The 17,900-nt window shown below is 38.4% G+C and overlaps 1 protein-coding gene across 1 annotated transcript in view; it reads left to right on the forward strand.

Annotated features, from left to right (window-relative positions):
* The window catches only part of LOC306803952 (protein SIX6OS1), a gene marked incomplete at its 5' end in the record, with an annotated part of 35,498 nt that overhangs the window by 4,709 nt on the left and 12,889 nt on the right, over positions 1-17,900 (forward strand). The window contains 7 exons of the mRNA XM_079309974.1: positions 2,377-2,692; positions 5,916-5,972; positions 8,738-8,864; positions 12,446-12,535; positions 15,904-16,091; positions 16,536-16,578; positions 17,032-17,152. Of these exons, the coding sequence (XP_079166100.1) occupies positions 2,377-2,692; positions 5,916-5,972; positions 8,738-8,864; positions 12,446-12,535; positions 15,904-16,091; positions 16,536-16,578; positions 17,032-17,152 (942 nt within the window). The remainder of the gene's footprint in view (positions 1-2,376; positions 2,693-5,915; positions 5,973-8,737; positions 8,865-12,445; positions 12,536-15,903; positions 16,092-16,535; positions 16,579-17,031; positions 17,153-17,900) is intronic.

Here is a 17,900-nt window from a genome sequence, read left to right on the forward strand (position 1 = left end):
TCATGTCTGCAGACAGAAAGGATCTGCCGCCCAAGATTAATCTTTAATTTTCTTTCGGGTGTAGCTATGAATCTGGTTTTAAAGTTTCAAATCTTTTGGGAATTGTTTGGCTGCTGCTTTTACCAGCAGGTAAGTACAGACAGTGCTGAATCTCCCTCTACAATGAGGTGTTCCTGTACAATCTTTAATCTGCTTCCATCAGGATTTCACTGAAAATTTCAACAAAATCAAAAAAATCACGAAGTATTCAAATAAATAGATATTTTGATTGATCGCATTCTCCTCTCCTCTCCTCTCCTCTCCTCTCCTCTCCTCTCCTCTCCTCTCCTCTCCTCTCCTCTCCTCTCCTCTCCTCTCCTCTCCTCTCCTCTCCTCTCCTCTCCTCTCCTCTCCTCTCCTCTCCTCTCCTCTCCTCTCCTCTCCTCTCCTCTCCTCTCCTCTCCTCTCCTCTCCTCTCCTCTCCTCTCCTCTCCTCTCCTCTCCTCTCCTCTCCTCTCCTCTCCTCTCCCTCTCCTCTCCCTCTCCTCTCCTCTCCTCTCCTCTCCTCTCCTCTCCTCTCCTCTCCTCTCGCCCTCTCTGGAGGTGACTCGCTGTTATTGAAGGCTGCTCAGGAATTGGGGTCCCTCTTTTTTTGGGAGGGAGCTCCTTCGAAGCTTTGGGTACCATGTGGGAGCCAGGCACCACCCGGGGCTTGGAAACAGGTTTGGGGCCACGGCTGAAAGTGAGCATCTGGGTTGGCTCCAGCATTGCAGCCCTGCTTCAAGGAGAAAATGATGGGTTCGGGGCTCTGCCAGCAGTGGGGAGAAGGGTTGGATGCATTTTCTGAGCCCTGACTTGACTACGTTTCTTTTCAGAGTAATAAAACCCATTCGTCATTGATTAGAGATGATACTATAAAGGAGCCCTTCCTTGCTATCTGTAACGAAAGTGGTTGTTTATGGCTTTGGGACTTTTTAGAGGGATTCTGCTGGGAAGCAAGAGAAAACAAACAAATCAAAACCAGGGACATAAAAATTTCCCTTTTTTACAGCTTTAGACTCTAGGGGGAATTAAGTCCCTGCCGGTTTTATCCAAAGCCTGTTGGATACTGAACGGACTGACCACATTCCGGGTGAAATGGAGTCCTTGGATCTGTGGGAACCTCAGCCTTTCTTGGCAATACTTAAACTACAGGACACGGCGAGGTGTTAATGAGCATCATTGAAGTTACTTGTTACTCCGCTCTTAAATTCCCATTTCGAGGAGTTTAGAGGGTCTTTAAAAATTACATAAGGCAGGACAAAATTTTGAAGCAATTTCTCCTTGGGAAAAGATTTAATGTTTTGGGAAGACAGAGTGGCAAATGCAGAGCCCCAGAAGCATCTAGGAATTAGAGTGTCCCGAGGGGCGGCTCTCACCCTCCGGGACAGTCAAAGACATTGGTGGGAGATGTTCCTGGAAAGGACAGAGCCTCACCAAAGATTAGAGGCTGCAAACATCTACCTTCTACAAGCACATGCCTTTTTCCATAGCCCTCTCTTTATTTCCCTTGCTCATGGCTGACCAGGATCCAGGTAGCTATTTCTCTTTGAAGCAGCATTTCTTGTTGGTTGAACTGACTGTTCTGAAGGCGGCATCGCATCTGACTGACACCTGCGCTGCTCTCAGCAGAGTTTTCTGTGTGCCCCTCTTCAGCCCTGTTTCTATTTCTCTACCCATCCTTCTTCCATCGGCTGATGGATTTCCCCCCTCCAGTTGGTACCTTACCAGCAAATTTATTTTCCTTTGCTTATTGATAATCCTAAATCTATCCTCTGCCACAGTAATCTCAATTAGAAGTTAAAAACAACCAAGTGTGGAGGGAAGCATCATGTTCTAGTTTCTTGCACACCGGGCTGTGCATTTTTTTGCCTTGCAAATCTGCGCTTCCATAAACAAACAAACGCAAATAATTTCGTGACCACAACTTGCGTTGAGGCAAGCAGCATCCCACAGTATCCTCAGCGTGAAGCACTGCTCCGGGATGAGAAGAGAGATGCTTCAAAACCTTTTTAAACTATCTGAGGGCCGGGCCCGTGAGGGACCGAGGGAAGGAGGATTTTGGGCTGATTTCCACCAGCAGGGTCAGCAACACGAGTGGGACCTGGAGGGTTGGATAAAGCACTTTACACTCTACAGCTCCTTATTTTCGTGCCACACCTCGGACATGTATGTGTGTATGTGTGTAATTAACCTGCAGCAGGTTTCCAGACCTGTCCCGTTCTAGCGGCGCTGCCGCCTCTCCCCGCCCGGCACCGCCCGCCTGCGCGCTGCCCCCGGTAGATGGAGCATCCTCATCGCTTTTCGCCCGAAGCCCTCAGAAATGCTGGTCTTTCCCTCATAATTCCCACTGTTCAGGCAAACGGGTGCTTTGGGGGGCACACACGCCCGTCGCTGTGTCCCGGGGGAAGCGGAGCGCGGCGGCCGCTGGCCATAAGCCCGCCCGGCCGGCGCTGCGGTTGTTCCGCCGGGGTGAACGGGCTCAGCCCTTCTCCCGGCCGCCGAAGCTGCTTCGGGCTTTGCCCGACTGCCCCGGCTCCCGGCACCTGCCGCCCTCCCGCAGCCTCCGGCGGGGCTGAGGCGCCCCGGGACGCGGGAGCTGCTCCGCGGGGCGTGGCCGGCGCTGAGGGGCAGCGTCCGGCGGTGAGCGGGGCTTTGGCTCCTTCGTCCTTGGGTGAGTCTCTGGACGGCTCCTCGCCCTCTCCCTGCTGCGGGGCCGCCGCGTTGTGGCCGCTTTCCCGGTGCTGGCGGCCCCCAAAGGGTCCCTGAGCGCCCCGGTCCCGCTCTCCGCCCTCAGGGACCCGGCCCCGTTTCTCACGCCGCCATTTTGTGGCGCTCTTCCACAGCCCGTGTGGGGTCCCACAGGATGAGGCTTTCCCCCCACTTTTTTCTCTTTTGAAAAAAAAATAGTTTTAATTTTTAAATTCCAGGACTTGAGGGAATAATCTCCAGCAAAAGCCTTTTGTTTGGTATGTGTCGGACTAAGTAAATTGTGGTAATCCAGTGGGTGCTTGGTTCAGGTCTCATCACAGGGTTCAGGTCTTCTCCAGGGTTTCCTAAAACACTGTGGTAAAAAACAGCACGACGAGAGTGACATTTTGATTTTATTTTATCAACAGCGATTAAAAAAAAAAAAATCAAAATGACGAGTAGTAAGCTCTTCTAAATTTCAAGAAGATTCAAACAACTAGTTCCTCAGTAATGAATAGCAAGGGAGAAGCACAGGTTTGCTCTCCAAAGAGCCTCCCTAAAATGACAATTATTCATATAGAGCCAAGTAGAAATAATACAGCCTACAACTGGTAGAATCGAGATGTGGATTTTAAGGAAGATATTTGCCTCATAGGTTATGGGTATTTTCCACCTTTTAATAAAGAACCTGGCTGTTGCCAGATGGGTTATTGAGAAGCGGCATTATTAATGTTGGTGCTATAATGGCTTGAGACCACATCAGGCAGTTCGCTTGTGAGCTCTGCACCCAATACAATCTTCTAATATATGAAACTTTATTGCCGCGATTGAATTCCGTGTAATTACCTTAATGCCGTGCAAAAATGCAAAATGCACGATAATAATTTTCCCCCTGCAGCATTCTGAATAGTCCCATTAGAAAGAATAGATGCAGTCTGGAGCTGGTTTACCCAGTCGCGTGTGTTACATACTTATCTTTAACAAAAATATCAGCCACAGAGGAGAATTTCCTCTGAATTAACCAACATCCTGAGTTGACTGATGGTTTGTGCTGCTTTTCTGCAATATGTCCAAGAATCAATCTTTGCTACAGTCATATCCTGGAAGACATCAGGTGTCAAGTTTGTTGCAGGCTGGTGTTACCTACTGTTTCTAAAATCTGCAAACACCGAACCTATTACCAATTGAATCTCTCAGTCCCTTTTGCTAGTGACACTTGTATCCTCTTAATTCACAGCACAGCATTTGACATTTGCAATTACACTACTTCATTTTAACAATACCCGAATAACAAGTATTTTACATGTGCATGCTTTCGGAAACACTATTTTCTGCTACTTTAACCTTTTCATAAATTTTATTGTGAAACTACGGTAAAAGAAAAGAAACACTTTAGCTCTCTCTACAAAAGCATTAGTACTCTTCTGCAAAAATATTAAAAAGGTAAAAATATTTGTATTTTTTATGTGATAATATAGTAGTCTCAATAATATACAGCTATGCAGTCTGCTCTGTAGATGAACTTTGTGTTGCAGTTTATAAAACAATAAATGAAATTTCTTTGCCCCAATATCTTGCAGTTTTTATGGGAAGTTTCAGAAAACCAGCTACCAAACACTGTTAAAATGTTTCTAGAGAAAAGCTTAGAAATACGTGCTCAAAACTATTTTTTTTTAATAGTAAGGAATTACTTTGAATTTTCTTTCACATGGTGTGAAAGCAAAAATATTCTGCCTTGGTCTTGGCTTGAGGTAGTATTTTCTAGTATTTTTCTTAGTATTTTCAGAAGATTTTTTTATTTGCTACCTTGTGTCTCCCGGCACTAGGAACTAGGATTTCAATCTTTAAAATACATTTGGTAAAACTATTATCTCTTTCTCGGAGTTTTTTTTTCACAGCCTGTGCTAATCCAGTCACTTGGATTAGGTGTTCTGATCCTCCCTTAACTATGAGACAAATTCATTTCTGTCAAACACCCAGCGTTTTAAACGCTGCCTCCACCCCCTCCCACAGCCTCAGTGCTGCAAGATGCAGCCTTAATGCCACTCCAGTTAAATTCCTCACTTGTTTTCTATTCCACTCGATCCTGGATTAGGATCTCATCCTCATCCCCAATTTCTCTTGGCTTTGTTTCTCTTGCAGTGTGAAGGTGAAGCCACTGTGGGACAGTTAAAGCCCGGCCAATTTCTCACTGTGCTCCTGAGCCAACGAGCCGTGTCCAGAGCGTCCTGGTGAAAGGTGTTTGCATCTCTTTTAAACATCTCCATCATCCCCATCTCTGTAAAAACCTGCAACCGAATTTCTGCACCGTACAAACAGAAGGAAGAATTGATAACAATCCGTTTTCTTGATGAGAGTTCTGTCTTTAATCACACTTAGCATTCACACACCTTTGATTTGAAAGGATCTGGTGGTTGCACGGGAGGAGTGTGCAGGATGCTGAAGGAGCTTTTCCATCAGCAGCACTGCAGTCCATAGGTTTAGTAACCAGCTGGAGTGCAGGCTGCACACTTTGTACACGAACATCTCTCTTTGCATTCTTCATTGCCTTCTGAGAACATTAAGCCTCTCAAACAGAACTGCTCTAGAAGCAATGCTTTGCCTAAATTAGAAATCTCCTTTTTTCCTAACTGTGCCTTAGACTCTTACAAGTCCCTTACCACCATTAGCGAAAAATTTGGTTCTACTAGATAGTAATTCACATGCACTTAAAACTACTTTTCTCCCTTTTATATTAAAATTTGTGGTATTGTCTTGCAATTTTGACTTGTTTATTGTATTAGCAAGGCACTTGACTGTGTAAATCTTTGAATTGCATTTTTCTTTTGAAGTTTAAACAATGAATGACGAGCTTTGGATCAACTTTGACAGAGTTCTGGTCCAGCTTGGTAGGTCATTATAGCATACATTTTTTATTAACAATTACGTTTGCACTGCATATAGTGATATTTTCTGCTTTTAACAGTTATATTAACTTTAAATAAATGTATAATATTAAGCTTTTGTTCTTTGCCTACATTATGTTTTGTTAGCTGGAAGGTTGTGGAGAGGGGTCCTGACAGCTATTTAATAGTAAAATTTCTATTTAGATATTTTGCTAATATAATTGTTAATAAGACTTTGTGGAATTAATGCTGCACAGCACGTTTGTCTCACAACTCCACTCATATATATGTATATAACGAAGGATTAATTTTCTTCTTAAGAATTCCAGCAAGAAAGAACTCGCAGTACTAAGAGACATGTGGATCACCAGATAAATTGTGAGTAGTGGTGAATTATTGTTTCATTGGATGCTGAACACTGATTTTGTTTCATCAGTCCTGGGACATGTTCTGTGTCCCGGGGACGGAAGCAGGATGCACAATGGAAGCTGTCCCGTGTCCTGCTCTCACCCTGCCTCCTCTGTAGCCATCAATACTTGCTCATTCTCCCCAGCAGAATTTGCTTTTGCTCGCCACTTTTAGCTGAGGCTGCTCAGCTGCCTCTTGGACAGCCAGTTTCATGCTGCGCCATTTCCTGCTCTGACTCTGCAGCTCCTCTCAGGCTCTGGCAGCCCTTTGATTCAGCTGTGCTTGCTCAATACATCTGCCACTTGCCTCCCTTTCTTTCTTCACGGTTTTTGTTCTTTCCAGATTTGGACCTCTGCCTCACTGCATCTTCTCTCTTTCTGTTTTCTTAAAATAATGGAAGTTCTCTCAGTTGCTACTACATACTCAAGCCTGGTTCTTCTTTTTTTGCAATCAAGCAGCTGGTTACTTTATTTGAAATTCAAAACAGTAAACCCAAAGAGAAAGTCTTGTTCTGCATCAGTTTTGTTCTCCCCTGAGCTTACAGACAGCACAAATACTATGGACTTAAGTCTGGATTGATTTTTTTTTCCATGCTACTATGTGGAATCACTCATGAGAATGTCAAAAGAAAAGTTTCCCTACCACAAAAAGTCTGAGAACATCTGTGCTCACCTCTGGTACTTCGTAGGCAGTTATTCAAACACACAGCCTCCATAAAAAAAAAAAAAAAAAAAAATTCTGGTCTAATTTGTGTTCTTTTTGATTATAACATTTCTAATAATCTTTGCTGATATGTCCAAGCAAGCACTTATTCATTAAGAAGATTATCACAATTAAATTAAAGCATCTTAAACATGCAAACATCTGTAACACTAAGTCTGGCACACCTTGGATTCTGGTTTAACTCTCCAGTCACACAGCTGAACCTTAGAGATGAGGCTTTTCTTAACATTTAGGTAAATGCTCTTAGGGAAAATTTGAAGGCTGTAGTAACATGGCATAGCTGCTTTTGTGCTCAGTTCAGAGATCCCTAAATATGTGTAAACACACAGCCAACACTCAGGCTTTTAGCAGTTTGGGTTAAGTCTTTCAAGAACTTAGCGAAAAATAGTAACACTGATGTAATTTTATCTCTGTGTGAGCATTACTTGGCAGATGAACAGCTGTAGCATTCAGCCTTGGACTTTTGGTGTGAGATTCTTCAGGCTATTTGACTGCAGTCCCTTTCTTGCCAGTGGAGACTAATAGGCACTTTTAGGGTGTGATTTACCTTATCCTGAAGAAACAGTTTAAAGTGGGTTAGATAAAATAAACTTTAGAAGTGTCAGCTTGTCTCAGCTGCAGCCGTGGGTGTGTTGTTCTGAAGAAGGTCCCTGCACTAACATTGGGTGAGATGGGTCTCACCCACCAGGTCCTTGTGAAAGCACAGGTTAGTTGAACAGCTCACAGAAGTGCTTCCCCATAAAAAATGCTAAATGAGATGTGAAGTGGATGTTTTGTTAATAGCATTTTGTTACATTTTGGTACATCTCAGTCATCTACAGGGTTCTGCCACATTCAGCTGTTTATTTACAGAAATGAAGCCATGTCAGTTGCCCAAGATTTATGCTTCATTCTAAGTCAAGGCAAGTTACTGACTTCAGATATTGAAAATATTAAGGGACTGAAGATAACCCAAGGATAACCCAAGATAATAAATTACATTGAGAAATTTTTGGTTTTCCCTGACTGATGTTTCTTTGTGAGAAGTGATTTGTTTTCTGCTATAAATGCAAATGCTGTTGAAAATTAATATATAGCAAGTAGGACAAAACCAGAGCCAAACTTCAGGATGATCTGAAGTTTCAGAGCAGTAATTCCAACAACTCAAGGCCCATCTTGCATCACTAAGATGCTCTAAGTTGAGTAGATGAGAGAAGGGCAGGATGTGATTGACTTGTGTGTAGAGTCACCTACTCTGGCATTTAGTGCTTCAGGGCAGCAATGACAGCAAGGGATGATTTTAGCACTGATAAATCTGAAATCTTGTATAGGAAAAAAAATAATTAAAAAATGCAGAGAAAAAGATGTTACCAAGTCATGCTTATTGCATTGCAAGGTAAACATGCATGGTAGCTCTCACAGCTTTTATTTGTGAACAGAACACTAATCATGTTCAACAACATGGATTCTCCTCTAACTACTCTCAGAAAGTGTTATCAACTCTCTACTGTCAGAAGAGGGAGAATTAAGAGTTTGCCTTAAGAATCTCCACAAATACAGTCCTTGAGAAAATGTCATTAAAATGCACTTTTTAATTAATTAACCTGTGTACTGTATTAATGTATCATACGTTACACAATCCTACATTGAGTAAAATTCTTTTTAATTTTTCTCTTTCTTTTTTTCACTAATTGCTTATTTGCATTTTGTGATGTTTTAATTTTTCTTTTATTGTAGCCAACTTTCCCACTCAGAGCATTTGACTTTCTGAGCATTTACAAAAGAATACAAATGCTAGAAAGAGAGTCCTGGTTCTGTCTAGAGAGTGAGTGAGCAGTGCATGGTTGGGAGTGTTTCAGTGGGAACACTGACCTGGGGAATACCACCAATAGTTACTTCAGTTCTGTACAGCACAAATCATGGCAGTCTCACAATATTAGATGATCATTAAGATGATCTGAATGTAGACATTTTATTTCATGGATTTGTTGAAAATTCATGAATATACTTTAAAGTTTATTTTTCAATTTCAGTGTACACTGCAAAAATCACAGAAGAAAAGAATCAAATTGCTTGGTTGGAGGAAAATATAAAAAAAGAGAAAGAGGAACTTGCTGATCTGCAAAAGCAAAATGAGAGCAGCAAGAAGAGCTGTGATGTGTGAGTATAAGGGAACCTGAGCTCTGAGTTGTAGCTGGCATTAAGGAAGTAAGTGAGGAAAGAAGGGAAAAAATACATATGGGTATGTTCTGACAGCAGTGATGTTAAAGAAAACTTTAGTATTCTGCCTTTTTTAAACTGCAAATCTTTAGGTATAAAAATTACAGTATTACCCATCTGCTGAAGAAGAATTATAGAAAAGCAGACTACATTTAATTTTGGGTTGTTTTTTATTAAAATCCCAAGTTTTCAGAAGATCACAGGTAGTGTTTTTGCAGCATGCATTCATGTAGTAAAGTAATAGAAACATAGTTTTTCTATACTTGGATGAATCTGAGTTTTATCAAATTTGACCAATATTAAGAATATTGTTTAAAAAAGACTTCCTAAAATTTGTTCACAACATGTTTCATGCTATTTTTTGTTCTATACATATTTTCACACAAGATGTGCTATAACTGCCTCTCCATACACAGATGTGTGTGCTTCTGTGGGCAGATTCCAGTATCAGTTTTGCTCCAGACTGCAAAATTTGTCTTCTGGGCACAATCTGTTGATGAATGCATTGGGCTGCCACTCACAGTTTTCCTTACAGAAATCTTTGTATCAGATAGTTAGTTCAAGTTTTAAATGCTGATCATTTTTGGATCTTAGTAATTAGAAACTTTTCAAGACACAATTTAGCTACTAGGAGTTTTATCTTCCTGACATGTAATTTTTAAAAATTAAAACCTCAGGTGTTTGCAAGGGTAGCTGAAAAGGCAAATCTATATCTGACAATGCAGAGAGTGTGTCCCATGTGATAAAATCCATCAGTGTGTTCCATTTCTCCACAATCTGACAGCAGCTCAGCAGCTGGAGTGAGGATTTATTGGCAAATTTTGTTTTATTTTCTTACAATTCTGTATCTAAAGGTAAATAATAAAAATATCTATGACATACATTTGAATTTTTTTTTCTTTTCTTTTGCCATGTGAGTGCAGAGTGTGGGTGCTTCTGAGAATAAAGACAGAAGTAAAGACAGCATTGGAGTTCTTTCTAGGTTTATTTTGAACTCTCAGAAAGAAAAAGAAAGAATGGAATCATTAGTGAATAAAGTTGATGTAGTGGCTGGCTTATATGAATGAATTGCCATTCAATACTGATTTGCAGCTTTACCATTAAAAGAATTGGGAAAAGATCTGACCTTGGTAAAAAAATTTTTTTTTTTTCCATTGCATTAAGTTCTTGCCTCCAATGTAGTATAAAATGAACACTTACACAAGTTTATGAAACTATCCACACTGCTTCATTTGATATATTTTGAAGCTGCAAATCTGTTTTGCAAATGACAAACTGTTAAGTGATGCAAATGAAAGAGTAAAAAATTAAGGGTAGAACTAAGGATCTGATCTAAATTTTAATCATTGAATTCAATGGTTTTGGCTCAAGTCCTACAAAGAATAATTAATGGCATTAGTGTAAAGAGACTGAAAATGAGAAGTGACTCATTAATGAATACATGTATTCATAGAAGGACAATGCTTGCAGAAGAGTAGAGACTTTGTGTCTTAAATTATTGGAAATGTCATTTAACGACAGACTGAAAACTGCAATAAACAAGCCCTGGCTATAAGATCAGACAATTAGAGCACTTACACAGTAGAATCACCCCAAACTTCTAAAATTTATTCTAGTTGACACTCCATCTATACTGGACATGATTCTAATGTTGGTTTTGTAAATTCAGATACTGTTTTGGAGTCACAATCACCCTCACAGCTGATTAATTGCCAGTGATAGAGCTCAATAGAGCTCTCAGAGAAACAACGTTTTGTCTGGGTTACGAGACATTATGAGTATGTTGGAGCAGATTGGAAGACTTTGAACAAAATACAAGGTTCTTATATTCAACAAGTCTAGAGAAAATATGATATATGGGATAAATGTATTGGGATAATACTGTGTTTTCTGAAGAAATACATATTTGTCTTGGTAAAAAAGACCCTAAGACAAAAAATGACCCAAATGAAACATATTTTTAGACAAGAGATGACATTTTGCTAATATTTAGTTTCTTGAAGGATTCGAACTAGAAATGTTGATCTCAGAGCAGTAAGAAGTAGTGAAATGCTGTTGATGGAACCTATTCCAATTTTATTGTTCCTCTTACAATTTTAAAGTTTGGATGTAAGGATGGAACGATTTCATGGAAATAGAAGATAATTTAAAAAAACTACATGAACTCAGAATGTTCTTATTTGGGAAAACAAATTCTTGTCCCTCTAGCCAAACTGCAGGGTAATTTTATTGCTTTCAGAGTAGTGTGGATAAAGATCTTTTTTATACCCGGGCTGATGAAAGGAGGGACAAATAAATGTGATGGATACCAAGGACTTCCATGAGACAGTGATGCATTTAGCAAACAAGTAAATGAGCTGCTTGAATCCTGCATACATGGTTGTGCTCACAAACCACTGTTCTTGTACCACATGTTTTTTCCATGTCCACAGAATATATGTGAGTGAAAAATGTAGCTCACAACATGGCTTGTACCTAATCAATAAAATCTGTATGAATTTTACATCTCTGTTTTTTTTCCTCCAAAGAAAGTAATGGAGTTTCCTGTATAAAAGAACATCACAGTGTCTATTGTGCAGGCACATTTTAATACAAGTATGTTGGTTCCTGCTTTTGAAAAAATCTGACCCTTTTGAAATTTAGCTGTCTGCTGAATTTGCAGTAGATATAGTGAAGTAACATTTTGTAGTTCCACTTTTAATCACCAGTGGTGTCCAACCATTTTTGCCAGGAGTGCTGGATTGTTCATGCTTCTTATACTTTTTTTTTTATTTATTCCAGACAGGATACTTTCTTTTCAAAAACTTTTTAAATATGCCTCTCCTAAAGATCACATCTGAGTTTCACTTGAATCAGAAAGTCTGTCTGGCTGTTTTTCTAGTGTTCCCTTATCCAAGTCAGAGGTATCTCTGATGCCTGATGAAAAATCCTGCTCTTTCAATAATCATAAGTATTCTGTGAAGCTGCTCTGCTATCAGTACCATCTATCCATCCTGCTGTAGGAAAGTCACTTCCATGCTTTCTGAGCAGGACTTGCTTAGCAAATGGAGGAAATTCCAAGTTTGTAACTGCTGCTTGCATTTAGGTGTGAGATGGCTGCTGGTGATACTGGTGAGAATGAAGTTATGGGTATCTTCAACAGGAAGATTCTACATATCTAAAGGATTTACTGATGGTGATGTGTTGAGGACCTAAAATAGGGATTAAGATGCCTCATTACTTAGCATTTGCTCAAAAAAAATTGTGAAGTTCATTCCATTAATTCCTTAAAAAGTGCTTTGTAATGCTTCTTAGTTCTAAATATATATTTCTTTTCTTCTTGAATTTGCAGGTTTAAAATATTAGCAAAATGCCTGAAAAAGATTTCTGTACTAGACACATTTATGTTTAACTTTCAAAAAATTAATAAATCATTTGTAAGCTAGCTAAAATAACTTGGTGTCTTCTTTTCTACGTGTTTTTTTTTTTAACTAAGAAAGACAGCTAATATGCCTTTGTTTTTTTGTTTACTTTGCCCACAGCTGGAAGCCCACCTATGCATTTCTTAAGAAGCATGAAGCATGTTTGAAAAATGAAATTACAGCTGCAGAGCAAGATGCAGAAAATGAGAGGTATCTGATCACATGGGATGAGATTTCCAGAAGTAGTACTGACTAAACTGATTAAACTGATCAGCAAAATTAGTTCTGTCTGCATGAAAAAATTGTTGTGAACTTTTCCAGGAATTTACAGTAACTTACAAGTGACTGAATAATTAAAACAATTTTTTGGTTTACATTACTATGAGATCATATATTATTTTCTAGTTGCCAAAGAAATATGATAAAATATAAATTCTTGAAATTCAATTGCTTCCCAAATGCCTCTTACAATTTTTAGAACATTGTACAATTGCCTACTGTTTGAAGAAAAGCCCAGTAAATAAAAACAATTAATTTTTTCAGGTAACAGTTAGAAGCATTCAGATAATTTTATGCTTTTCCTTATCTTTGAATATTCAAATCAAGTTTTTGTATACTGTTGTATATTCTTCAAAATAACCACAAAGCATACAAATTCACTCCTAGGTCCTGAAAAATGAGAAAGTGTCTCAGAAAAGCCTGGTCTGAAACCATTTCAAGACCTGTTGTAGGCAAGCTTCTAGTCAGCATTAATTGCAAATTCAGTTCTGTTCAGTGAAGGTGTTTTATCTTCATTAATTAATCTCAGCATGTAAAATAAATTATTAATTGTGCAATGTAGCTGCCTACAGCCAATGAAATGAAGAGCAGACCCTGAAGATTCTCACTGAAATGTCCCAAATGTACCGTGCCAGGGTAACCCTCCAAAGTTCTATTGAACAAAGTAAAACTATCTCCATTTTAGAGAGGCTGCTCACCTGCACTGCTCTGCCTGTCAGGGGGTAGAGGCTGCTTGGCCCTGTGGTGCAAAAGTCATGGCAGACCCCTCCAGATACCTAAATGCCAGTTTGGAGTTGTAAATTTAGGTAATTTAAAACATTGGCTTGGAGTCTTTTGTACTGATTCTTTTTGCCAGTTGTCCAAGACAGCAGAAACAGCATGCCTGAGAGCCTTTAATTAACTCACTTAGTAGTTTATCTTTCTTCTTCCTGTTCAGAGCTCTAAATTTGGTGAAAAATAAGGCTAAATTGGCTTTCTATGAGTATATGATTAAGCCATTTTGGCTTTCACTAATTTGAGCTGACAAGCCAAAGAAGCATTACTTTTAAATTGCTTCTTTAGATAACTAGTTTCAATTCCAACATTAAAGTGTTTGATCTGTTTTCCTGATCTTAATTATAAGACATCATGACTACAAATCACAAAATAAATTTAATTCACGTATTTTTCAAAACTGTGCCCCAAATATAGTCTCTCTGCACCAAAGCAATTGATGATATGTTCAAGTCAGCAAGATGTGCATTCAGCAAATTCCAACATTTAAATTAGGAAGAAAAATAAGTGTCTTTGGAACTTTATGAGCTGAATGTTCTTTTTAGTCTTGCATTTGGGGGGCACTGAGGACATGCTGCTTTAGATGGAAAGATGTTTTTAAAAGATGGGCAGATCAGTTTGTGTTTAATTAGGCACTTGTAATGGAGGTTTATAAAATGTTCCACATTTTTTGTTGTTATTGGTTTCAATAACATGTAAGAATGCATATATGAACTGGAAGTTAATCCTGAAAATAAATGATATGAAGAAGGAAAAAGTAATGAATTTCTATCCACTTAATGTTCAGGGGGTGTTGTGAGGGCTGTCCTTTTCCTGATGTAATTAGATTAAAACTTTTTCTAATTAATATGGACAGTGGTGAATTCTAAATAGTCTGTGTTATCAGCATGAACTAGAGAATGTAAATTACTTGGAAAGAATATTAAAAATAGTAATGATTATTCAAGACTCCTATACCAAATATGGCTGTAAATATTATCTGTGAAAAACAGATTTTGGGAAAAGAATATAAAGTTTTAGAATTATATTCACAAGCTTGAAATGTACCTGTTACAACAAATTATTTTACTTATTTATATTATTTAAACTTATTTATAATGCATTCTAAGTTTATCAGCAAATTCATTATCAGTTATTGTCGTAACATTTATTTAATTAAATATTAAACTGAATATTTTTCATCTTTCATACCTGGGAAATTTTGTACAGTATGCAGAAATATTAAGCAAATCAAAAAACTTAGATTCCTGAGACCACCTATGTAGAAAAGCAAGTAGATTAGTGCAATTTTCTATGTGAATTTTGAGAAATATAAATTCCTAGCTTTGGTTCACAGTGTTACCTGCAACTTCTCTCCCCTAGAGTTTAACAGTCACTTTAACAGGAACTTGTGCCTGGAGTGTAGTTTGATTTGAAAATAGAATCTGACTGTGTTTTGCCTTGTGAAATTGTTTTTCTTTTGTAAGAAATGAAGAGTCTAATATTGAATTTGGACATTTTCTCTCTCCCATTGCCTGGCACAGCCAGTGGGCAGCCAGGACTGTCAAATGCAGCCTTTTAGTCATGCTGCAATTAAATGATTAATAGCAGTTTGAGGTAAAATGTATTCCTTAGAGAGAAGTCCCATGTGCTTTGCAGGCAGTGAGAGCTGCTCCTTTATGTAGGGGCAGGTTAAGAGGTGAGTTCTGCCCTTATTTGATTTTATGCACCATAGTTTTTCCCATAAAGGAATTTCTTGCTAATCTTCAGGTGTGCTAATAACTCAATATTTTAAAATTCACCTGTTGATTGTTCACAGAAGCTTTTCCTGCACTCACTGATGTTACCCACTTGAGTAATTCCTAGCTATGTGCTCACATGATGTCAGTGAAGTTACATTTAGTGTCACATTAATTTACAGGGCAGCCCCACAAGAAGCTGAGCATTCTGGCTCTTTGCCACTTAAACATTTAAGTGTTTGCTTAACCCTAAGTATGAATAGTCCTGTTGTTTCAGTGTGACTGATGTGTGTGTTTAAGGCTTCCCTGAGTCAGACAGAGATTACTCAGCATCTCCTTGGAGGCAGCTCTCAGCCCAGTGGTGCACCAGGCTGCTCTAAATATGGGAAATATGGCCAAATTCTCCTTTATTGTAGCTTTGCCCCAGCTCCTCTGAAATGGATGGAATCGTGCCCACATGCACCAGCAGAGACTTTGGCCTGCAGTGAGTTTCATGATAATTACACAGGGAAAACCACATTTGTCATCTGTCAGGCTGCCTTTGAGTATGGTATGGTCTACATTCCCTTCAGAACAGGGAGGTTTGGCTGGTTTATACATCATGATTACTCTCTGTTACATATGGCAGTCTTCCTTGAATATAGGTGGAAAATTAAAAAATAAAGCCAAATATTGTCATATTAAATATAATCTGATTTTTCATTCTATGGCAGCAGCAAATTAACTGATGCCACAAATTTGTAGATTTTTTTTCATTATAAACAATGATTTCCTGTGAAAAAAATTAAATTGCATGTATATTTATAGGAAAGCATATGAGAATTCCATAGCCCAGTGCAGAAAGAATTTGCAGGAACGGCATGAAAAATATAAAGAATCTGCTCTTGCCCAGAAGTATTACAAAAAAAAGGAAGAAGTTGAAGAAATCCAAAAGAGGGTTTTGAAACAGCTTGAAAAATACAAATGGAAAGAAGAAGCTTCCTTGGATAGCCTGGGTACTGCTATTGCCAATGCTTTTACAATGTGCACTGCACATTAAGGGTGCCATACTTATAATTTTCTGAAGTTTCCTATTAGTTAATAAACTATATTCTCTTTGTTACACCATTTTTAGAAAAAAAAATCTGTAGTAAATAAGAATTTAGATTATACATAGTAATATTCCTTCCTCCAACCCATAAATGTAATGGGGAGAAATTTGTGATTGAACTTCTTGGGGTAAAAATGTTCTAAGATTTCTTTAGATTGAGCCTCTCAAAATTTTAAATTCAATTTTCATCACTTTTTAGTGCTGCTTTTAATGCCAATATTCTTATACTGCAATTTTTGTTATCTATACAAAGCCAAGATAAATGCTCCTGATCTATTAATTTATCTTGTATTTATTAAGAAAATCGATTTGTTAGTTAATGGTCTGAAAGTAAATTTTATTTTTGCAGAGGCTGTTCCTTTGACATCCATAAATGATTGGGTTGTGCACATGTATCCTTGATTTCTTGTGTTTGTTCAGTTGACAGGAAAGAAGTTTTATATTTACCTTTCCCAACTTTCTATTAGAAAATAAAATAATTATTTATATATCTGTAATTATATATTTGTATATATTTATATATATTTATATATTTCTGTTTAGAGTGGCAGCATTGGCATTTCTCTGTGAAAAAACTGAAGGTCAAATTCAGCTATTCAGTTTAAGTTTATGAGAGCATTTTGGGGAAAGTAAAAAAAAATTCATTTAATAACATATCCATCAAAATGCTTCATTTAGAATAAGCTTAATTGAATTTAGAGTTGAAGATTTTCCCAGGAAATGCAGCTTTTTCAGAGCTTCCTGCATCTCTAGTGTTTGTGTTATGACATAGAGAGGTCAGAGATTGATGGCATCCCTTGCTTGAAAAACTATATTGTTGTAAAAGATATTCCATGACATGGAAGTGCCTCTATAAGGAAAAAAACACAGGAAACCTTGCAGCTTGCTCAAGCTGCTGTGCAGGAAACCATCAAACTGGAAAAAGAAGCAGAAGAATTACAAATGAAAACTGACTACTTAAAACAGGTAATTGTACTTTGCTTTTATTTTATATAAATACATGTTATATATATAGTCATACACAGCACCATTGCATTTTCTGAAACATTAAAAAATTGGTGTGTTTTCCAGTGCACAGACCAACAGGATGATTCCAGCATCACATGTGTTTCATTAGAAAAGAGGGCTCTACAAATGTAAAGGTTTTTAAATCTTGCTTTCTGCCCACCTCAGTTTGTGCCACAGTTTCTCCTAAGGCACCTTGTCACGATGGCTTTGGTGTCAGCTCAGGAGAATACACTTGGAAATAGATCAGTGAGCTCCTCAGTGAGCCCCAGGGCTTGAGTGTGCAGCTTTCTCAGGTCTACTGGGTTTTGAAAGGTTTCTATTTATCTAAGTATGCTTTGCAGTAAGAATAATGGAAATTCCTTCTCTCCTTAATTTTTTTTCCCCAAAATACCTGTGTGGGTATATAATACCAGCAGTTAAACTGGCTGATTGACTAGGGGAAGCACAGATTGCAAAGGGAGAATCTTGAAAAAAAATCAAAGGGTTTTTATCACTACAGAATTTGGATCTATTCCTCTGTAAAAGGTCTCTTCTAAGCCCAAGTAGACCATTCTTGTAAATGGTTAGTAACTTTTTATTTTGCATTTCATCTGGGTGCTTTTACCTGTCTGGACCAGATGACCAAGGACTCCATTTACTGCCTTGTGCTGATAGCAGCACATTTTGCACAGGTGGATTTTTCTGTTTATGTTCTGTGATCCTGTTT

Source organism: Erithacus rubecula, assembly GCF_903797595.1.
Source record: "Erithacus rubecula genome assembly, chromosome: 6".
Taxonomy (NCBI): Eukaryota; Metazoa; Chordata; class Aves; order Passeriformes; family Muscicapidae; genus Erithacus; species Erithacus rubecula.